General features: G+C 38.1%; 2 protein-coding genes across 3 annotated transcripts; one reads left to right on the top strand and one right to left on the bottom strand.

The window, feature by feature from the left end:
- Positions 1 to 239: 239 nt before the first annotated feature.
- LOC117298697 lies at positions 240 to 8,290 on the top strand. Of its 2 annotated transcripts, none has more exons than XM_033782024.1 (3): positions 240 to 289; positions 5,322 to 5,702; positions 6,071 to 8,290. In XM_033782024.1, the coding sequence occupies exons 2-3, from the start codon at positions 5,384 to 5,386 to the stop codon at positions 7,330 to 7,332; spliced, it is 1,581 nt and encodes a 526-aa protein (XP_033637915.1). In that variant the 5' UTR covers positions 240 to 289; positions 5,322 to 5,383; the 3' UTR covers positions 7,333 to 8,290. The 2 variants fall into 2 exon arrangements, with proteins under 2 accessions (XP_033637915.1, XP_033637908.1); XM_033782017.1 differs by having other exon boundaries at positions 240 to 355.
- Positions 8,291 to 15,712: 7,422 nt separating this feature from the next.
- On the bottom strand, positions 15,713 to 23,756 carry LOC117296480 (glia maturation factor gamma-like). Its single transcript, XM_033779434.1, has 6 exons — positions 23,584 to 23,756; positions 21,819 to 21,915; positions 20,578 to 20,621; positions 20,024 to 20,156; positions 18,235 to 18,308; positions 15,713 to 16,049 (listed from the first exon to the last, which is right to left on the bottom strand). The coding sequence occupies exons 1-6, from the start codon at positions 23,584 to 23,586 to the stop codon at positions 15,978 to 15,980; spliced, it is 423 nt and encodes a 140-aa protein (XP_033635325.1). The 5' UTR covers positions 23,587 to 23,756; the 3' UTR covers positions 15,713 to 15,977.
- Between the last annotated feature and the right edge of the window lie 137 nt (positions 23,757 to 23,893).

Genomic DNA, 23,893 nt, shown 5'->3' with positions numbered 1-23,893 from the left:
CTCGAAAACTACGTCACTTCAGAGGGAACCGTTTTTTCACAATATTTGTATACTATCAACCTCTCCCCATTACTCGTTACAAAGTAATAAGGTTTTATGCTAATAATTATTTTTGAGTAATAATTACCGCCAATGTCAATGTTGAGGGCGCTATACAGTCTGGCGCTCGTGAAGTGTGGAAGCGTGTGCAACGTGCAACCAAGCCTACCACCTGTCTACACAGGGTCACATCATCAGGAGGAGGGGGTTCACAGGTTCATCAGCTGATAAAAATGACCACATCGAATCCGTTAATGTCAAGGTGGTAGAAATAGCTGTGAATGTCAAGTCCACTTTTCACTCTATATAATCGATGGTAAGTCAATTTATTCGGCTTGAGATGAGGTATTTGCTTTTGTCCTTTCCTTCCGTTCCCTACAATAGGCTACAGTCTACACATGTCACTGGATTTGTCTGTACTCTGCTCTCTGAGCATGAATAACCGGCTCTGTCTGATGGATGTCTACTCAACGTCCAACGAACTGCCAACGATCTATTGAATAACCATCTGTTCTCTGTGTGGACAGGTGGTCGTGATTTTAATTTTAGTCAGCTCCATTCTTTTCCCCAGCCCATGGTGGTTGTACTAAGGGAATTAAAGGGAAGTGACGAGTTCGTTAACGGCCGTTTAAAATCGGCAGGGTCGTTGCTGTAGCGAGGGTCTTTTTCGCACGGCAACGATCCTGCAAAAACATGAAAAAAGCAAGGTTTTAAAAGGACGTTTAAAAAGAGCGAGTCACTACACTTTTATTCCCACTCATAAATGCCCTTTTGTTTAAAAACGTCTTAATTTTGTTTTTTATTATCAACACTTGGTCTTTGAGTTTGACAATTGAAGTATTTTTTTCAAAAACTTTGTGAAGAATCTATTTGATGCGCGTAAGTTGTGTGTACGCGCACATGCTTAGAAATAGATTACGCGCTGTTACTTAAAATAGCTATGAATTGGGCGTTGCGTGTGATAATATTGGCGTACGCGCGTAAGCCAGAGCCAGTTATAAACAGTCCAGTTGGTCATTATCATCCGTTTAATTTTTTTTAAACACCCCCAAGTGACGCGCTCTCCACCAATAGGAGTAGCGAAACTATCTGGGGTATTTATGAATGCATATAAATAATGGAGCTATAAAAAGTCCTTTTTATAGCTCCTTGGTTGTATGTAGCCCACACTACTCTTGTCTAGTGACCATCTAAAAAGTAAACTGGCACTGGAGCTGAACTAAAAATGCTATAATTATAAGGTACAGACAGTGCTTACTAGAATACTGGGATTTTCTTCTGTGCATGGAGGTATGTTCTGTGTAGAAACAGATATAAGTATTAAAGGCAGTGTCAAAGATCGGTCTTCTCACTTGGTGTATCTCAACATATGATGCATAAAATAACAAACCTGTGAAAATTTGAGCTCGATTGGTCATTGGAGTTGTGAGATAACTATGAAAGAAAAAAACACCCTTGTCACATGAAGATGTGTGCTTGTAAATGCTTGATTTCGAGACCTCAAATTCTAAACTTGAGGTCTCAAAATAAAATTCATGGAAAATTACTTCTTTCTTGAAAACTACGTCACTTCAGAGGGAGCTGTTTCTCACAATGTTTTTATACTATCAACCTCTTCCCATTACTCGTTACCAAGTTAGGTTTTATGACAATAATTATTTTGAGTAATTACCAATAGTGTCCACTGCCTTTAAACTATTTTTTGATAATTCAAGACGTAGGGAGGAAGACCGGTCACACCCGTAACAGCATTCACACAAGAAAGGAAGTTTACATCCACTCCAACCCAAGACACTTTTATAAAATTAAAGACAGTTTTATTATTGATCAATGAGAGTATTGGCTTGCAATAAAACAGGAAAAAAAGCAAATTGTACTGTGTCACACACTAATCCAATGCTATGTATTTCTATGTAAATAGTTGCACCAACAGGAACATTTCCTTGATAAGTAAAGGAAGTCACTATTGATTTATAAGGTCATGCCAACTATTTCACTCCATACATGTAGTAGGTTGCTTGTAGGCCCTACCCGGGGCATGGAATTTATTCTTTGTACTGGCTTGAGGCCTTTTTAACTAATTGCAACTTTGGGCACTGCACTTCCATTACTAAATCGTCATTGCTACAAGTCTACGTGTGACTTTTGAAGGAGCACCAAGGCCAAGACCAAGACCAGGGCAACAGCGGATATTGCCTCTGTTGCCTCTGTGTAATTCTCTTTGGTAAAGGGCACCTTACAGGAAATTATACATTTCTACATGTACTGCAGAGCATTTCAAGGGCACCAAGGCAATGACCAGGGGGCATGGAGGCAATCGCCTTCTCAATGACTCTGTGAAGTATCAGGCCTGACCTTGTTTTTAGTCATTTATTACAATGACAAGCAAACAAGAGGCACTCATTATGAGTGAAAAGGATGTTCTTGGTTCTATTGATTCTAGAAAACAAAGATTTGTCAGTTGCTGTTTCCCCCCCCCCTCCTCTTTGTTTCGAGGCATACTATGCTTACATGTTGTGGGGGGGGGGGGGACATACAGGACCCTACATGTACATCTGCAGTTACAGGGATTGTACTAATCCATGTAATCATAGAGTAAACCTCTGTCCTTACTCTATGTTCTAATCCACTACTTTATATAAGTCTGCATTTCTCAAAGTTGCATCTTATCATTTTGAAGGATGAAATACACAAAGGTTTGAGTCCTGTCCTCAACTTTCTACCGAAAATTGATCGATATGTGTAAAACTATTGCAGGCAGACAAGTCTTTGACTTTATGACTGTCTGAAAAATATATAAAATTAATTTTTCAGCCTGGAACAAAACAAGGCCGAGTTTTTTTGGATTGAGTTGACCCTGGAACGAGTTGACCGGTACCCCCTGAGCGTGCAGTCCAAGTGTTAATTTTGAGCTCTGAGAGCCACACTAAATCACCAACAAGATTGTACATCACCACAAACCCTAGAGTGTAAAGTGCACTAGTGATGCTGCTAGTACACAAGCAACGGGACCACAAGGAGACACGCACACCATTTTGTAAAAAATGTGTATGCGCGTTGAACATGAAGTACGCGTTGGAGTGAGTGTTGATAATGCGATGCTGTTTTGTCAACTCACAAAATGGCCGCACACCGGACCGCGTAAACACAAGCTATGCGATGCTGTTTCGCAACTTACAAAATGGCCGCATGTGCGCATGTGGGGCAGCGTATTATGTAGGCCAGTGTGCCTTCTAGTACTAATAAATATTATTATTATTATAAATAGATATTACTTGTATATAACTCAATGGCACAATCCTACTTCTCTTTGCAAAAAGAGACGGTTGCATGCTATTTTACATGTTTTAGGGCACATTGCCAAATCCATCAAATCGTGAAGAAGAAAAAAACAGGCAGTTGATTTCGTGGAAGATTCTGAGTGGGTAGGATTTGCAAAGAGATTAAGTGTTCAATATTGCTGCTGTCTGATGACATGCAAAGATGGTGTACTTGGCAATGGCATGATGAAGGCCATTATAGGCATACATCTTCCATTTAGCAATTTAGCTTGAGCTAATTTGTCACAACTCAGCGGGTTTTGCGTGGATTTGTCTGGAAAATCAATAAGTAGCTTGGCAAACATTTCATGAATAAATTGTACACCTGCCTCATGTGTACCCTAAATAACAGACGCGACAAATACAGTTTATACAAAACAGATTTAAAATATTGATTGCATAGGGTTAGTGTTTCTTGTCTATTCCTGGTTTTAAAAAAATGAACTCCATTGTTTTAATTTGTTTACTTCGCTAAGTGTCTTGGAATGAGAAACTTAAATGATGGTGCTCTGAAAGTGTCATCGAATTCGATGATCTTTTAATTTTGTCGATTGGTACATGAGGGCCTATACTGATTTTCTCTATTTATTGATACTTGTTCTTGAATTGACTTGAATTGACTTGAATTGAATTGATAACAATAATAACAATGATAAATATTGGATAATTTGTCCGGGTTTTGTGCATTCATTTATTCAATACATTTCATACTGTGTTCAACTCAGATCAAAGTATAAATCAATATGGTACATGCATGTTTGCTTCAGCATACAATGTAACTCAGCTGTGTTTCTGTAAAACTCACTGTATCAAGCAAACACACCGTTCCAATCAATTTCCACTTAAGCCTCCGTGCCACCATCATGTCTATACCAGAATTCAGACCCAGATCCCTACTTATCAAATGATGTGTTGAAATATAATCAGTTCCAAAAGTTAACCCACTTTTAATAATATTCAGTAATAGTAGTAGTCGTGGTAGTGATTAAAGGCAGTGGACACTATTGGTAATTGTCAAAGACCAGTCTTCTCACTTGGTGTATCTCAACATATGCATAAAATAACAAACCTGTGAAAATTTTAGCTCAATCGGTCATGGAACTTGCGATAGATAATAATAAAAAATTATAGATAATAATGAAAGAAAAAAACACCCTTGTCACACTAAGTTGTGTGCTTTTAGATGGTTGATTTCGAGACCTCAAGTTCTAAATCTGAGGTCTCGAATCAAATTCATGGAAAATTACTTCTTTCTCGAAAACTACTCCCCTTCAGAGGGAGTCGTTTCTCAGAATGTTTTTTACCATCAACCTCTCCCCATTACTTGTTACAAAGTAAGGTTTTATGCTAATAATTATTTTGAGTAATTACCAATAGTGTCCACTGCCTTTAAATGCAATGTCACAGGTCTGTGGAAATTACCAAGAGGTTAAACCTTTCAGTCAAGATGATGTGTGTACCAGTTGGTGTACGTGTATCTTCCAACTTGTCCAAAGTACATTGTGTTTTTTATGTACTTACTGAATGGAACTATTATGTTCCAGTTTGGAATAAAACATAAAACAATACAAAACAATTATGGTTCATGCAGCACATGTACACGCGTATAAGTGTCTCCTCCAATCTTTGACATTGCAGAAGTTGGACTTTCTGATATTTGCACAAACACTGGTCATGAAATTATTTGGATTGTGCTATGTGTGTGCTTGCTCTATGGTGTGTGTAGGTACTGATCCTCTGCACAATGCGAACACACCTCCACAAAATGTCCATCTACCACTTCCTTCATTTGGGAGTCAAGTACAGCTGTTGATGCCATGTGGATGGTTTGGTTTTGGATGGCTGTGTATTAAGCAGTATGGTAGCCACAAACTTGGAAGATCTTTTGCCAATATTACCAATAATGGATGAGCAACATGTACACGCAGCTTAACTGTATTTACTTTCCACACCAATCTGCAGGTTTAAAGGCACTCCCCTATGTTTGGAGGACGATGTAGCAGCAACATGATGTCCGGTCAATCATGGGTTCTGGTCGTAGAGTCATCATTCTGTTCGTCTTTACTTTCCTTTACCTCTTCCTCGGAGCATTGATCTTCTCGGCCATAGAGTCCGCTCACGAAACAAAAATCAAGTTGGATCTTTACAACCATCTCGCGACGTTCGTGGAAAGCAACCCATCGTTGAATGTGTCTGAGTTTAACGCTGTCCTGGAGGAGGTTTGGTATGCGGCTTCCATCGGAGTGGATCCAACCAAAAAGCCGGACAACAACTCTGCTCCAACCACTCGTTGGGATCTGGCCAATGCATTCTTCTTCTCAACAACAATTATAACTACCATTGGTAAGTGTTGTGCTGCATGATAAATAATTTTTTGCTCCAATGTCACCTTTTGTTATTCAGTGTAGTGCACAATTTGGGCCACACAGCATTTAAATACATTTACTAGTTGGCTCCCAAAATCCCATCACGGCAAACAGCATCCTTGTGTGACGTTTGTGCAAGGGTACAATACTGTTTTCTTTGAGAAAATAGTTTACCCAAAAAGTAAAGAGCGACATTGTGTATCTGTCAGGTGAGGTTTGGAGTAGCACAGTGTGTACATTCTTTTAAGTACACATGTAGGGTTCATTCTGAATGGAACTGGTGGCGAACATGTTTATCACAATGCATCCAAACTGTACGTTCAACCTTATATTTCCTTTTTTCAGGTTATGGGCATCTGTCTCCAGCCACTCCCTCTGGCCAAAATTTCTGCATCGTGTACGCCTACCTTGGCATTCCCCTCATTGCTGTTCTACTCTCAGAGATCAGCTCTAAATGGAAGAAGCATCTGACGAACGTTGGGATCCGTATTAACTCCAACCTCCTGAACGTCATCCACCAAGACAAAGTCCGTAAAGCAGTAATCATCATCCTTCTGATCATACCTGCCTATTTATTAGTCATCCTGTTACCAGCCGGTGTGTTCTCATATTTGGAGGGATGGGATTTCAGCACGTCACATTATTACTGTTTTATTTCTTTAAGCACCATTGGGTTTGGTGATTACGTCGCGACACAGAAAAACTTTGAAAGTAAGGTCCTGGTATGGGTCTACAAGATTGGGACGTCCATGTACTTGATCCTCGGGCTTGGCATCATGGCTATTGTGTTCCAGGGGCTGCAGACAAAGAGGAAACGCTACAGCGTAAGCAAGACGTTTGTAAAGATGTTGAGGAGGAGGCGGAAACCTTGGTTACAGATGATGGAGGAGCAAGCTGAGATGCTTAATGGAGGCGGGGATCCTCTCGAGACGGTGGTTGTCTCATCGGCAGTAGCAGCAGCTGCAATTGCCACTGGGATACAGCGAGAGACAGGCCAAGGGATGGTGAAACTTCCACTTGATGATGCACTGCAGTCAGATTCTTGTGGTGTATCGGGGGATGATGAAAGCGACGGGAATGACAGTGATTCTGACGAACATGAAGAAGAGTCTCTCATGGACCAGTGGCTAGATGATGACAGCAATGCGACAGCTTCTCGGAGTATGGTCATCTCACCATCGGGTGACTTCTTAGACCCTGACGACGAAGAAGAAGTTCCATTCATATTCCAGAGTGTTATCGCTCGACGCAACGCAACCCTCACCCCGGATTCAGATGGAGCTGTCGAATCGGGTCCACGGTCTCGTCGCAACATGCAGAACACAAGACACTCAAGGAGCTTGAGTCTCCCACTCACCCGGCAAGGACATGATCACCAACCGAGAACGAGCCCAAGTATCGAAGATGCTAAACCTGAGATGAATTCTCTGAAATGTGATTCACCTTTACAGAGGGATTACTTCAACGATTCCAAGGCAGAGAATTCCCCCAAGAGCACACCGCCTAAGAGACGACTGATCAGCGCCTCCAGCAGTTTTACCGCCGAAGATTCCGGAATACATGCCGCTTCTTCTCAGAGTACAATTGACATGGAGAGTACCGTGTGAGGACATTTGTTAGGCCTGTCTGATCATGGACATTCGGGGCACAGTCTAAAATGTTGTGGCTGTATGTGGTCTGTACATGGTGAGATCGTTATAGCATCTGTTAGGGTGTATAGTGTAGTCCAGACACGCTGGTAAAGTCAAATGAGTGGCTGTATGTGGTCTGTACATGTTGAGACAGTCATAGCATCTGTTGGGGTGTATAGTGTAGTTCAGACATGGTGGTAAAATCAAATGAGTTTCCTAACCCTTCAGCTCTGTATCATGAAATCAGACTAAGAGGGTCACAGTGTTTTAAACTGATAGAATCAGAACTCGATTCACAACTCATCTTACAACTCATTTGTGTGGTGAAAGTTAAATGTAATGAGTATTTAAACAAGTGTTTCTTGTGAGTTCCAGGATGAGTACTACGTAGTACTTTTCTTTGATCGAAGAATGGTACGATTTGAACAGTGAAGGTGAGTAGAATCAATTATTGAGTTATGTATTTCAATACAGAGCAAGGATATGGAGAAGTGTGAGAAATGAGAGTGGCTAAAAGAAGACAAGGTGTGGAGACAAATTTTCAAAATTGAGATTGGCATTTACAGTTCAGCATTATACAATGTAGTTGAAATTGAGTGCATCTTGAACAGAATGATGAGTATTACTTGAGGAGAGTACTGTCTTGGATCAATAGTATGGGTACTATTTAAATTTGGAATTCTGCGCTTACCAGGCCCTTTAAAGGCACTTAATTTTATGCCCCATAAGCATTTCATAGATTTCATAGAGTCTGCTTTTAAAAGCAGAGAATGTTGCTTAGCAATTCCTGCTAAGCAAAATTGAGCAGGATGCCAGTCACAGTAATAGGTACGCAGAATTGAAGGTGTAGATATATTCAGAAAAGGCGCTTAAAGGGTCTATATAACTTGTGTAGGACAAAAAACACAATGTCCACAGATTTACACTAAACTTACACAGTTTGAAGATAATGATAGTAGAAAGCTTCCCTGAAAATACTACGTGCTGAGGTGCTGTAGTTTTTGGGTAATGAGTAAAACAATGTCATAAAAATAGTTTTCGTCTCATGAGACGAAAATTATTTCAAGCATTTACAAACGTATTTTCATGACATTGTTTTACTCAATTCTCAAAAACTACAGCACCTCAGTAAGTAATATTTGAAGAGAAGCTTTCCACTATCATTATCTTCAAACCCTGTAAGTTTAATGTAAATCTATGGACATATTGAAAAAGTACCCAAATCCTTTAATTACTAAACATCTCGTAAACTGTCTTCAATAATAAAAACAAACATTCGTATAAAATTAAAATTCTAACTTGATTTGGTGAAAAAATGTAATATATTTACATGTACATAATGTACAAGACCTTTACAAATTGTCCTAATGCTTGTGTACAGCGGTGACATTTTACTAAAACAAAAAATGCAAAAAACGATCTCCAAAAGAATTGGAAGCCAAGTTGTTTTTGTATCAATTTAAATTGCCAAAAATACACACAGTTAATTTTGTTTTGACAATCACTGATGAATAATTATATGCACAAACCTAAATGCAAGCAAATTTGTAATTTTGTATGAAAGCAAATTTGTAAAATTAATATTTTTGTAATTCTATTTTGTATTTTGGCATTTGAAAATGCACAGTGAGATATTCCTTTCATTCAGGTTTTATTCATTTTAAATTTTTAATATGTTTGGGCTGATGGTATTTAAATTCACAACAAAGTAGTATTGATTTTTGTTTCGAAAATACTTTTCTAATTTTGACATTCAAAATCCATCAGCACCTTGAGCTTATTAAATGTAACATTATAATGTACTTCAATGTCTTTCAGTGCAAAGTGAAAATGGATGAATTATCAATATATGCTGGAAATGAACGGCAAATCAACTATTAGTGAGTTTACTCTGCCGTTAAAAGTTCATCACATCAATCCTTGAAGATACATACACAAATTCTATCAAGACTTTGAGTGAGACAAATTATGAGATGCAAAATTTTGAGATGCAAAATTTGCTTTTGTATAGCATAGCAAAATCCTGCACAAAATATATGAGTTGTTACTCATTAATTATCATTCAGTGTGTTCAAAACTTGTTAAATAATTCGCTATACAAAACTGCTGGACTGTATCGTTCCATGTTATTTAGGTCTTTGGGTTTTTTTAAATCTTAAAAAAAAAATAAGAAATGAATATCCACAAAGTGTATGTTACACTGGGTGCGTCCGTTTAGCTTCCCTGGGTCGACCCCGATGTTGCGGATTTTATTTTTTTCCAGGACGAACGTGGGCACACAATTACCCCATGTTCGTCCTCGAACCAGGAAAAAAAAACAGACGCGTCACCACGTGAGCCTTCCCGTGGTGACGTCAGTGCACCTCGGGCCAGCCCCAAGTGACCCTATCCACAAGTGGGGCTCTTGGGAAAAAAATAAAATACGCAACATCGGGGTTGACCCAGGGAAGCTAAACGAATGCACCCAGTGTATGTACCGGTAAATTGAGTCAGTAAAGTATAAAATGCCAGGGCCCAATTTCATAGAGCTGCTTAAGCAGACAAAGAAGCTAAGCACAATACAAGTACATGTATGCTCACCAGAAAACAGTTACCAGTTTAAGTACTATGTACATGTATGTAACATGTACTGTTGCAATCTTTCAGCAGTACCCTGCACAATTTTGCTTACATGTACATGTACATGTAGCAGAACAATTTTTAGGCAAAACTGTATGTTTTAAGCAACTCTGAAATTGGGCCCAAGTGGGTAGGTTTATCAGAATGAATGTCAAACTTGACCAAGTGTGCATATGCGACTTTATTCATGTGGATATAATATGTAAACTGAAGTCATGGTTTTAAAAATGCCAATAATTTGTAAAAACTGCATCGATGCACCTGTCTTTCAAGGTGAAACAGACGTTTAAAAAAAATTATGTCAGATAAAACAAATAATTATGCAATGTTTTTAGATAATCTTTTAAAAATGCTCTGCAATAAGTTTAGCTTTTTACTCTAATTTGTTTAATAAGTTTTATGGAGTATGGAGAACACTTGCAAATTGTAAAAAAAAAAAAATCGTCCCTGTCCCCCTGCTCAATGTTGACTGGAACGCAGAAGACCATGCAATAAGAGCCAACAATGAAAAGTGGCATGGGGGCCCCAACGATATATGGCCGGGATTGTGCCCCAGTTGTGGAGTGCCCTATTGAATTTTCCCAAAATGCATGGTTGAGCTTGTAAAAACTGATACTACATGTACATGTATTAAAAAAAAAGTGAAATGGTTTCTGTAAATGACACTTACAATTTTTACTTAAAAAAATGCTGTACTTTCTGCACAGCCAAAGATATGTGAATTTATTCAATGTGATATATATATTGGCATTGATATAATGTACTTTTGGCAAGTAATTTTACCAACATGTAAAGCTTTGTATGAAAACCAACCTTTAGATTTGGTTGAAACAAACCAATGTGTCCAAACTAATACTGCTTCAATTATATTTTATGGGCTTAAAAGTTACGCCAATTAAATGTATAATATGCCAAATGTAGAACCCGGTTACCTGTATGCTAAATGTAGCACCATTGTATACTCTTATATTAATGTAAATAATATACATTATTAACAAACAAAAACACATGCCAGTTAATAACAGCATTCCTTAACAATTATGTAAATAAGTCAATTTGTAGTAATTTATAATTTTTATAACACCAAAAAATATCTATAATTTTTAAAATATGTACATTTATCATCTGTGTCCTGTGGTCACTTTTATGTATCCAAACCACTGCCTGCTAAACTTGTATACTCCAAGTTATGCATTTTGCTGATTTTTAAAAGTAATCACACATGTACAAATATTTGTGCTATATATTTTAGCACGGGTGTGAATCCTAAGGGGTTATCTGATGTGGTACCAGAGAGCTCTGTATTGGACACAACTGTTTGAACTGAGCTTTGTGGAGTGTTTGAGAAATTTTTCTTGTTTCCCGCCACAAAAAAAAAAAACGGAAACTAGTAACCAGCAGCAATTCTATTAAGTTTACATTGTTGCAACTGGTGCCCCACTCAATCTTTGCTAAGAAATTTGCTAAGCAGTATTTTGAGCCTTGATGACAATCTGAGCATGCTCATCAGCTTAGCAGGTACTCAAACCACAACTCATTGGAGGGGTAATTCCAACTTGTTTGGTGGTTGGGGTGTTTAGGGGTGACCTTTGTTTCTTTGGATGATTTTCCCATCAAAGGAACTCGGCAAACTCCCATATGGGGTTTATAAACGCCCAGCTAGCAACAGCCAATCTTTCTGATACAAACATTGATTTAATGTCTATGATCAGGAATTGCAAAAATAAATTGTGATCCAGTGACTAGACTTGTTCTAGTCAATTGTTAAATCATCGGTTAGATTGGTCGGATTCGAACCTACATTTATGTAATTGCAAGTCCTGCAGTCTAACCACTTGAACAAGGTGACGTGATGTTACCACAAACATTAGTATTTAGGTTTATTCCAAGCTTACAAAGTTTCAAATCCTACTTGCATGTATGTGATACCATGTAGAAGTTATGAACAAACTTCATTGTTAAGACAGGGTGCACGGTCTCACCACCTTCACCCAGGTCTCACCACCTTCACCCAGGTCTCACCACCTTCACCCAGAAGTGAACTTTCTACCAAGTGTATATTAATCAGGCATACAGTTGTATGCATACCTATTGTCATGTTAGTAGTTATGTTGTAATTGTTTTGGCTGTGTGTTATTCCACAACTCTGTTTATGCAAGATGGCTACTGAGTAATTGCCTCACTTATTTTTGCTAACACCACCGCCTCACTGTAAATTACTAATAAAGAAATAACAACATTTGAAACTTCTATCAATGTTGTTCAATGAAGTACTCTTTTCTTGACCTATCTGTACCCACAACTCAAAACCTGTGTATGTGCTGTTTATAATGAGTAGTTTGTAATGATCGTGTTTGTGATCGTTGATTCGAGTTACGTCTTGACACTTTTGTATTAAGCAAGATACTTAAACATTATTGCTTCGTCCTTCGGATGGGACGTTAAGCCGGAAGTCTTGTGTGTTGATGCATGTAAAAGAAGCCTACACTTATCATTCAGAGAAGGTATTTTCTGGTATGGTTAACCATGGAGCTATAGCTCCACTGCAGATTGTGCCACAGCATCTGTGGTGTTATGCGAACAAATGGGTCTTCTACACAACGAAAAAAACAATTGCCTTGAGATGTCCTCAGGTGTGATGAATGTCAAAATAAGAAGTGTCATGGATTTCACTGTCTCCTTGAACAAAAGTTACCATATTTGTAAAGAGATCTAAAAGCATGAGTTGTCGATAAACTTCTTGATACTTAAAGGGACACGTTGCCTTGGATTGGTCGAGTTGGTCTTTGAAAAGCGTTTGTATCGTTGTTATAAAATACATGGTTAGAAAGATGTTGTAAAAGTAGAATACAATGCTCGACACAAACGTGCCCCGAAATTGCACGGTTTTCCTTTTACCTCGTCGACTAACACGGTCGGCCATTTATGGGAGTCTTGACTCGCAAAGTAAAAGGAAAACCACACAATTTCGAGGCAAATTTGTGTGGATCATTGTATTCTACTCTTAAAACATCTATCCAATAATATGCATTTTAAACAAACGGTTACAAACGCTTTTTATAGACCAACTCGTCGGACCCAAGGCAACGTGTTCCTTTAACAAAGTACATGAAATTCACACAAACCATCAAAGAATGCTATTCTTTATATTTCCAATACAAAATTTTATTACTTATTTTAGCCTTGAAAAATGTTATATTTACTAAAAATGGCATTATTAGTAATGCTGACAAAACAACAATTACCATTGGTATTAATAAGAGCAAACTTCCCTTCCGCACATGTTTATCCCACCTTACTGTACATATACATGTATCATTCATGTTATACTCACTTTAATTCATGTGGTATTCCTTTAAAGGCACTGGGTGGACTTCACAAAGAGGACTAGTCTTATCTCGAGTAAAGACTAGTTCTAACTCTGTGAAATCGACCCCTGGATACTTTTGGTAATTGTCAAAAACAAGAATCCTCACTTGGTGTATCCAAACATATGCATAAAATGACAAGCCTGTGAATTTTATTTTTTAACTCAATAGGTTACTTCAAAGGGGGTCCTTTTTTACTAATGCTTAAAATAAGTTGACGCTTTGACACAGTTTTTCCAAAATAATCATCCCCCATCTTTAAAAATTCATCATAAATTTGACAATTTTGATTAATACTAATTTAGAACCTTCCCAAGTATTTTAAATATATTTTAAAATGAAATATATCAAATATAAATTGAAAGATAAAATTCGATAATTATGAAATGGAAGAAATATCAGCTAAGTGCTTTTGCAAGAGAAATACAAGTTGATGCCTATTATTTTGTGCCGCTTCAATTAAACTGCCTTATGAGTATGATGGTTTGCAATTTGTACCCCCTATTTTCTTAAGCCCTTTTTGACACCTTTGAATAAGCGTGGGCTTAGACTTTGGCTTTAGTTTGGGCTCTTGCTTGAGCCATAGAGTAAGGACAGAGACCTTGAGCTCAATCCACATGTTTGAAGCCTTGTGATGAAAGCGCACGTTTTTCAAATAGCCTAAATGATGGAGCGTCAACCAAACCAAACCAAAGCCCAAGCAGTGGTTGAGCCTGTGAGTCTCTGATTAAAATTAGCATAGCATCATGAGATAGAAACCAGGGCCCAATTCAAAAGAGCTGCAAAAAAAAAATAAAAAAATCACAGATTTACAAATAATTTACAGGGTTTACCAAAGGTAATGGTGAAAGACTTCTCTTGAAATATTATTCCATGAAATGCTTTACTTTTTGAGAAAACAGTAGAACAATTATCAATCTCAATATCGAGAATGACAGATTTATTTTAAACACATGATATGACACGGCGAAACGTGCGGAAACAAGAGTGGGTTTTCCCGTTTTTTTCGCCCGACTCCAATGACCGATTGAGCCTAAATTTTCACAGGTTTGTTTTTTTATATATAAGTTGTGATACACGAAGTGTGGGACTTGGACAACACTGAAAGTAGCTAGGCACAACAAAAATTATGCTTACCAGACTAAGGGTTACCAGCCAAACTAACATATAATAACAATTTGGGGGGCTAATCATCCTTACTCGCAGCTAAGAGCTGAATTGCGAAGGACGCGGCTACAACGTGTTCGAGAAGCAGGCATGCAAGGGCGCATTCAGCTGCCAGCCACATCAACCCATTATGACCACGGAGCAAGGGAGGAAAACCGGATAGTCTGGAAAACCCTTGTGGCACAGCAGAGAACAACGCACAACTCAACTCACATATGGCCCCGACCGGGAATCGAACCGGGGTCACCTTGGTGAGAGGCGAGCGCTTTACGCACAAGCCAACCGTGCCACCCAAGGGTGATCTTTTACTGGTATCCTGCTAACTTTTGCTTAGCAAAGAAATGTCAAGCAAAATTGTTTTCTTAAGCAGCTCCATGAGCTATGTAGAATGTCGGAGCTAAATTAATCCTGCACACTTTGTTACTAATCTCACCCTCACCCACCCCCCCACCTCTTCTTTCACAGTCCCCACCCCCTCCCACTTGTAAAATGGCTCCTTATCCCTATTTACGTGAGCAAGAGAGTCTTTATTTCAGTCATGGGCTCTTTCCTTGTGATACATTGTACATCACTAGCCAGCAATTGTAAAACTGTGATTTAAAAAATGTGAAAAGCACACTCAATTGTTATCGGATGATTTGTAATTGCCTGGTCATGTTTGACCTGGATACCAACCAAAAATGGGTACAGCAGCAATGCTTCTATCACTGGTACTCCAAATACTGAAGTTTTTAAACTGAATCCAGCCCATTTTCATGACGCTGCTCAGCGTAAGAACAGGATTATTATGAGTAGTTGGAATCCTAGCTTTACACAGCTAAAAAACCAGCACTAACCTTTTTAAAGGGTCTATGTACTTTTTCCTAACACAAAACACAATGACCACAGATTTACATTAAACTTACACTGTTTGAAGATTATGATAGTAGAAAGCTTCCCTTGAAATTTTACTTACTGAGGTGCCGTAGTTTTTGAGAAATGAGTAAAACAAATAATTTTCGTCTCAGTTTTACATGTAGCATGTGAAAACGTGTTAACCAGTTATGCTACGATTACATGTATGTTATAAGATCATAACTGGGTAATGGGATTTTACATGCTAAAATAATGTTCGTCTTCCTGTCTTCCTGAGACGAAAATTATTTTGAGACTTGTTTTACTCATTTCTCAAAAACTACTGAACCTCAGTTAGTAATAGTTGAAGGGAAGCTTCCCACTATCATTATTTTCAAACCCAGTAAGTTTAATGTAAATCTGTGGACATTTTGAAAAAGAACCCGAATCCTTCAAGTGAAACGGTGATCAGTAGCACAGAACGCTGTGATAAGCAGCATTCATTTAGGGCCAATCTTAATACTGCTAAAGCCCCAAATCCTCTCATAAGTACAAATTGGTTTGAGGCAGAGAAGGCTTACATTATAACCCTTGGCACTGAAGAGCACCCCTAGTAAAAGGACAGGTAGTCAGCTAACCAAAGAAACTGAGTTTCCCTTCAAGCCACTCCTTCGTTAAGTCTTCCACGCTTGTCAGATCAAAGCACTGCAAATCAAATAAAAAAGACAAATGTAAAACGTTACGTAGGATTTCAAACTTTGCATTGTAGGAGTATAATAAGAAGAGGTTTGCGATAGCACCATGTGAAAATCTCTTTTAAAGATGCTATGTCAGATTTTTGGCCGATTTGACCCCCAAAATTTGGTTTAAAATTCAATAGGTATTTTGATTGGGGTCGAGAAAGTTACAAGCTTTCATTTGAGCCATTGCTCGAAAACGTCTGCCAATTATTAGTAGCAGTGAAATAAAGTGCTCAAAATTAGTTTTTGTCGGGATCCCGACAATATATCACGTGACCAATTCCTATGTGTTTTATAAGAAACGTTTTACATTTTTTTCATGGTTCCTGTCCATTATAGCCATTATACACTTTCGGTAAACAGTATTGTCCCGAGTCCCACACTTCGTGTATCACAACTTATATATAAAATAACAAACCTGTGAAAATTTAGGTTCAATCGGTCATCGGAGTCGGGAGAAAATAACGAAAAAAACCCATTCTTGTTTCCGCGCGAGTCGCCGTGTCATGACATGTGTTTAAAATAAATCCGTAATTCTCGCTAACGAGAATTTATATTGTTTTAATGTTTTCTCAAAAAGTAAAGCATTTCATGGAACAATATTTCAAGAGAAGTCTTTCACCATTACCTTCTGTAAACCCTGTAAATTATTTGTAAACTGTGAACTTTTTTTTTTCCTGTACCGAAAGTGTATAATGGCTTTAAAAGTAAAAGTTGATACTCTTTGAAATACAATTCACTAAAAAAAAATTTTATTTTATTTGTTTGGGGCAAAAAATCTGACAAAACATCTTTAAGTAGTGTGGGTTCTAACTCAATATTTTAAACAGTATGCTCTGAAGAGCATATCTCCTGCAGGTGATCAGAGCATACTGATCGAAATGTTGAGTTGTCAACCATCGGTTGAATTTAGAACCAACACTACTAAAACAAGATTTCACACAAAGCTACAGCAAGCCTCAACTCAAGAAAAATGTTTACTTTTGCATTTGCACTGGTGACTGTTCCAAACCTAGGGGCAGAAAGACCACTCTTCCAGGAAGGAAAGACTACTCTTCTTCATGTCATAGGCGAGAATGGAATAAAATATGACTTTCGGAAAATAACTGGTAACATAGGAAGAAACCTAGAAACCCAGCCAAAACTACTGAAGCTCATACAGACACACATGTTTGGTTTGTGAATCCTGCTAATCGAGGACTTCTCTTTATTCACCCACTGTTTGTTGGTTTTAGTGACCTCCCCATTGGTTTTGTACACAAAAGCAATGCGAGGAAGTCCACTCTCTGTCAAACACCCGGATCCCTTTTGTTTAAAGCCAGTGGACACTATCAGACTATTGGTAATTGTCAAAGAGTAGTCTTCATGCATAAAATAACAAACCTGTGAAAATTTGAGCTCAATCGGTCGTCAAAGTTGTGCGAGATAAATGACAGAAAAAAACACCCATTCACACAAAGTTTTGTGCTTTCTGATGCTTGATTTTGAGACCTCAAATTCTAAACTTGAGGTCTCGAAATCAAATTCGCGGAAAATTACTTCTTTCTCGAAAACTATGGCACTTCAGAGGGAGCTGTTTCTCACAATGCTTTATACTATCAACCTTTCCCTGTTACTCGTAATCAAGAAAGGTTTTATGATGATACTTATTTTGAGTAATTACCAATAGTGCCTTTAAGTCCTCAGTTACAACGGGTAGACATGCTCAAGTGTGTTAACACCTGCAATCTGGAACTTTCTTATTGTCCCTCTTTTAACTTTTTGGCAATAGCTCCCATTGGTTATGTACACCACATTCCAACTGGGGACCTTTACCAAACCAAGAACCCTGTTGTCCTCTTTTGTTATAGGTCCTTAAATGTATATACGCCACTCTTAATATTTATGCATGAGGTACGTCACAATGCTAACTCAAAACGAGGCGATGGGCGCAGCCACTGCAAGTGATGGGGGACGTGCGCTGATAGCCTCATTTTGGGTAAGAATTATGACGTCATGCATAAATATTAAGAGAGGCGTATAGAACCTAAGTACGACAGTCTAGGTCAACATCTTCTATTGTATGCATTCTAAAATGTATTATGCGAATCTAATCTTTTGTACATCTGACATGTCTGATTTGTTATTGTTATTCTTCAATGTGTACTTACCTTTGTGACACCAGACTCCTTTTGAAGATGAAGTTTCGTTCCAGAATATTTCATACCCTGTTCAGGTTTGGTGCCTAAATTAAAAGAGAAAACATTCATTTGTTGAAGTATCAAAATCTACCAAAGTATTTTGTTTTAAAAGAGGGATCTGTTAAAATCACAAGGCTGGATTGCCATTTCAAGGTGAGGACACACTTAACTGATTTGAGCCATCGACCCAAATCAACTACCAGCATTGGCATGGTATCGCCTACTCCCGGGCTGAAACAGGGTTACCCCCTTCACAGTTCATAAGGGTGTAGGCATGGGTATCATCCACTTGGAGCCTAGTCTAGGTTCCTAGACCATTGGTGTTGCGTGGTCACACACAACCAACGTTCCGATTATGCACGGCAAAAACTGTACACGCTTGTAATGAACAAACGCTAGCGGGCGCTCTGTTTCTCTGAGCACAGGAAATCAGAGAAACAGAGCGCCCGCTAGCGTTCGTTCATTACAAGCGTGTACAGTTTTTGCCGTGCATAATCGGAACGTTGGTTGTGTGTGACCACGCAACACCAATGGTCTAGGAACCTAGACTACTTGGAGCCTGGCTGGTAGAGCAGAATGCACTACCTTCCCAACCTTTTTTACGAAACAAATAAGTGCCTTGCTCAAAGGCACAACTGTCATGACCAGGATTCGCACCCATACCATAGTCTGCTGCTGACAACACCAGAGTTTAGGTTTAGTGAACTTATACCACTTTTAATGTTTATGACAATCCATTTCCAACTATCTCAGCTTAAAGGCAGTGGACACTATTGGTAAATACTCAAAATAATTTTAGCATTAAACCTTTCTTGGTGACGAGTAATGGGGAAAGGTTGATAGTATAAAGCATTGTGAGAAACAGCTCCCTCTGAAGTGCCATAGTTTTCGAGAAAGGAAGTAATTTTCCACGAATTTGATTTCGAGACCTCAGATTTAGAACTTGAGGTCTCGAAATCAACCATCTAAACGCATACAACTTCATGTGAAAAGGGTGTTTTCTTCTTTCATTATTATCTCGCAACTTTGATGACCTATTGAGCTCAAATTTTCACAGGTTAGTTTGTTTATGCATATGTTGAGATACACCAACTGTGAAGGCTAGTCTTTGACAATTACCAGTGTCCAGACTGCCTTTAATAAAGCCATTGGACACTTTTGGTAAACAGTATTGTCCAAGGCTTGCACTTCGTGTATCACAACTTCTATATAAAATAACAAACCTGTGAAAATTTAGGCTCAATCGGTCATCGGAGTCGGGAGAAAATAACGGGAACCCACACTTGTTTCCGCACGTTTCGCCGTGTCTTGACATGTGTTTAAAATAAATCCGTTATTGTCGTTATCGAGAATTTATATTGTTTTAATGTTTTCTCAAAAAGTAAAGCATTTCATGGAATAATATTTCAAGAGAAGTCTTTCACCATTACCTTCTGTAAACCCTGTAAGTTATTTGTAAATCTGTGAACTTTTAATTTTGTTTCTGTACCGAAAGTGTCCAATGGCTTTAAAGAGCTCTCTGAATGACAAAAAATCAGCACCACCTTAAATTAAAATCTTTGTTTTTATATTGGGCAAAATCGGATAATATAAATAGGTCTAAAATGTTGAGATATCCAGCAGTTCCAGACTGTTGTACTTTTTAACCACAAGACTTTGAACCAAGAAACATCTGGCCTGACAATGACATTCTACTTCACAGATTCTTTCAGAAAAAAACAGTCCTCCCAAATAAAAAGAACAAATTGACTGTAATTACCTCTAGGATGTAAGTAGATGAAGCACAGTGGATATGAAATTCTACCATCGCTGTGGTTTAAACAGTAACTTAAGAAGATAAATCGAGCCTGAGTGGACGGAACCTCTTCTTGGAGATCCTCAAGGGAAATATCCTTACAAAGGAAAAAAAATTAATCAAAAATAGCCAAAATGTTATAGATCCTGCGCATTAAATGGACACAACACGTCACAAATAAGAATGTAAGATCACTGACTAAACAGCCTCCACTCTCAAGCATCATAAGAAAACGCAGACTGCAGTGGTTTGGTCACCTCCAACAAATGGGAACAAAGCATAAATTAAATAACATCAGTTCAAAATGATTCCGTCAACAAATGCAAATTGTGAGGTCTTGCTATATTTAAAGGTGCAAGAAAATGCTCTGTTGATTACTGTCTCAAACTTCACAGTGCAAAAAGTTGAAATTTTCAGGAGAAAACCAAATAGAAAATTTTAAATCAAAAGCAGTTTCTAAAAAATAAATGTAGCTAGCTTTACGAAAGCCACTTTATAATAATATTAATAACACTTACTTCATATTGCTCATCAATTATTACCGTTGTCTCTTTAATTTTACCTGCAAATTAAACAAACCAGAAGCCAAATGTAAACCAACTACATCACAATAGAGATGCTGCCTGTTGTTTAAGGGAGGGTAACTTTTGTAAATTTTTCAAAAATGAACGACCTTAAAGACACTGGACACCTTTTGTAATTGTCATAGACCAGTCTTATCACATGGTGTATCTCAACATATGCACAAAATAACAAACCTATGAAAACTCAATTGGTCGTCAAAGTTGCGAGACAGTAGCCTAATGAAATAACAAACACCCTTGTCACACGAAGTTGTGTGTTTTCAGGACCTCAAAATCTAATTCTGAGGTCTCGAAATCAAATTCAAATATTTTAGTGGAAAATTACTTCTTTCTCGATAACTACATTACTTCAGAGGGAGCCGTTTCTCACAATGTTTTATACTATCAACAGCTCTCCATTGCTTGTTACCAAGTAAGTTTTTATGCTAACAATTAATTTGAGTAATTACCAATAGTGTCCACTGCCTTTAAAATTTCACTTAGTAAAGAACCATGGAGAGCTGTTGATATTATAAAACATTGTTAGAAACGACACCCTTTTAAATTTTCTGAGAAAGTTTGAATCTGAGAAAGGCTTCAGGGGTTAAGCCTCTCTCAAGCATCTGAAAACGCACAATTCTATGCAACAAGGGTGTTTTCTTTATTTCATTATTTTGTTGCAAGTTCGATGACCAATTGAGCCCAATGATGTTGGAATACACCAACAAGTGAGAAACTGATCTTTGACAATTATCCAAATCTGCGGGCAGAGTGCAAGACCTGATATTTCCACATGAGCAAATCTGTACAATTCAACAAGTTGATTCCAGCATCCAAGTCCAGCCGTCGATTTCACCAACCTCTTCCCAACTTAGGATTAATATTAAGACTTAGGAAGAGTCACAGCCTTGCACTATAATCATGTAAAGGTTAAGATTAATCCAAATTTAGGATGGGTCACTCGTCCTAACTCGAGATAGGACTAATCCTAGCATGAATTTGGCTGCAGGGTGTCCCTTCATGAGCAACCGTAGCAATATCAAATCTGCTCTATTTTGTTTTGCTGTTCCTAGTAATATGCCTGTGAGTTTTTTTCACAGAGCTCAGGAAAGTACTGTGCACACAGTGCTAACACACATCGGTGTATATGGCTAAAACCACAAATTTAAATACTTTGGCTAAACAATGTGACTTACAGACAATTGCTGAGATATTCTTGTCTTTTCTGAATCTGAACTTCTTCAGTTGAGCCTTCAACTCTTCATCTATCTCACACACCTGGATTGCCTGAGCCTGAAAGTAAATACATATACAAAACGTTTCATTGTATTAATGTTAATTATCGACCACTCCTCTCTTGGCAAGAAGTGCCTGGGATGCCTTTCACAAAGAGTTATGACTAATCTTATCTTGAGTTCAGTTAGGACTAGCCTCAAGCTTTTAATAACTCTTTAGAATTAGTGTTAGGACTATCTTTGTGAAATCGAACCCTGGCTACACTTTTCTGCCTTGCCCCCATACCAGAAGTACTGTAGCCCTGCTAAGGGAAATGTGTAAATCGTTTTATGAGAAATAAAACTCTCTACCTTAACTCTACTAGAGAGTTTTATCTCCTATAAAATGATTCGCACAGTTCTCTTGAATTCATACTAAAGCAAAGGTAAGTCAGACATATGTACACAGTGACTGTTTTGTGAGACTTGCACCATAAATTAATTTTTTATTTGATTTCCCTTAAAGCCATTGGACCCTTTCGGTTCAGAAAAAAAAAAAAAAAAGTTCACAGATTTACAAATAACTTACAGGGTTTACAGAAGGCAATGGTGAAAGACTTCTCTTGAAATATTATTCCATGAAATGCTTTACTTTTTGAGAAAGCAGCAAAACAATATAAATTCTCGTTAACGAGAATTACGGATTTATTTTAAACACATGTCATGACACGGCGAAACGCGCGGAAACAAGGGTGGGTTTTTTCGTTGTTGTCTCCCGACTCCGATGACCGATTGAGCCTAAATTTTCACAGGTTTGTTATTTGATATAGAAGTTGTGGTACACAAAGTGTGGGCCTTGGACAACACTGTTTACCGAAAGGGTCCAATGGCTTTAAAACAACGATTGAAAATATTGGTTATTTATGCGGCCACTGAAGCATGTACTTTAGTATATCAAGAAGGACACCTGCTTAAATCAAACTCTAGCCAGTGCGGCTTTCCACCGGCATTAGCCCTGATACTGATAGGAAGTCAGTGCCACCATTAGGCCTATACTTATTGCAAAACTTCGACACTTGGTGGAATGAGGTGCATGCTGGTTTACCTATATGTAGCGTTCAAGTTTGATAATCGCTAGCTCGACCAGCATGCACCTCATCAAGTAAGCACTCGCACAATGGGTATTTGCGAAAAGGTCCATAGCCACTGCACTGATGCAACACAGAGGAGTCCAACCTTGGCTAATTATCCACTGTATACGGGCACTATCTTATAAAACACTTTGTCATTCATAAAAAAACAAAATTATCCTCTGAATTTACTCAGATGATCATTGTTGCAATAACGTAACACTCCTACCGCCATTGGGAGGAGGGTTACGTTATCGCAAATAAGAATTACTCAATAAGATCGTGGATTGTTTTTACTAATTGTATTGACTATTGAACTGTAAATCTAGTGCAACTGCAACGTTTGTATGAAATGACAAAACACAAACAAACATCATTGTTAACTATCAATGCCACACAAAATTCCAACCCATGTTTAACTTGAGCATAGATAGAGTAAGGTCCTTAATTAAGGATATACAATTTGGAAAAGTTTCCGTATGGCGCCACCACTTTTTCATTCGATATGAAATAATATAGTATCTAATTTACCTCAATGAAATATCCCTTTTTGTAAAAATGCGTGTGAAAAAGTGGTGGCGCCATACGGAAAGTTATCCCTCCTTTTCTTTACTTACCATTTCTTCAGATTAATGTAACCTTGATTTTGAAAGACACGACCCGTAGAGATTTACACGGTCCAGTTGACGTTTTATCTTAACTCGATTCTTTAATACGGAAACCTAAACACTGCTGGAGGCGTTTCCATTAGACCTTGACCTTTCCTTCCTTTGACTTGCAGGCATGTCACAAAACCGGAAGTGATGTTTGTTGTTTTGGTCTATTTATAGAACAAGTCTTACACCCAGGCGTAAATAGTACCCAATATTGACTGCATTAACTAGGAGCACTGCCTGCCAAGAAGTGACACCGGACAGAGAGGGCGCG

Source organism: Asterias rubens, chromosome 1 (assembly GCF_902459465.1).
Source record: "Asterias rubens chromosome 1, eAstRub1.3, whole genome shotgun sequence".
Classification (NCBI taxonomy): Eukaryota; Metazoa; Echinodermata; class Asteroidea; order Forcipulatida; family Asteriidae; genus Asterias; species Asterias rubens.
The sequence above is the reverse complement of the archived record's forward strand: the minus strand, read 5'-3'. Positions and strand labels throughout refer to the sequence as shown.

Bases quoted from the DNA above. Each gene is read 5' to 3' on its own strand.
- LOC117298697 (XM_033782024.1), top strand. From the start codon at position 5,384: ATGGGTTCTGGTCGTAGAGTCATCATTCTGTTCGTCTTTACTTTCCTT. The intron at 5,703-6,070 runs GTAAGTGTTGTG...TCCTTTTTTCAG, and splicing joins AACAATTATAACTACCATTG to GTTATGGGCATCTGTCTCCA.
- LOC117296480 (XM_033779434.1), bottom strand. The intron at 18,309-20,023 runs GTAATTACAGTC...CTTTTAATTTAG, and splicing joins CATCTACTTACATCCTAGAG to GCACCAAACCTGAACAGGGT. The intron at 16,050-18,234 runs GTAAGTACACAT...TTTGATTTGCAG, and splicing joins AGGAGTCTGGTGTCACAAAG to TGCTTTGATCTGACAAGCGT.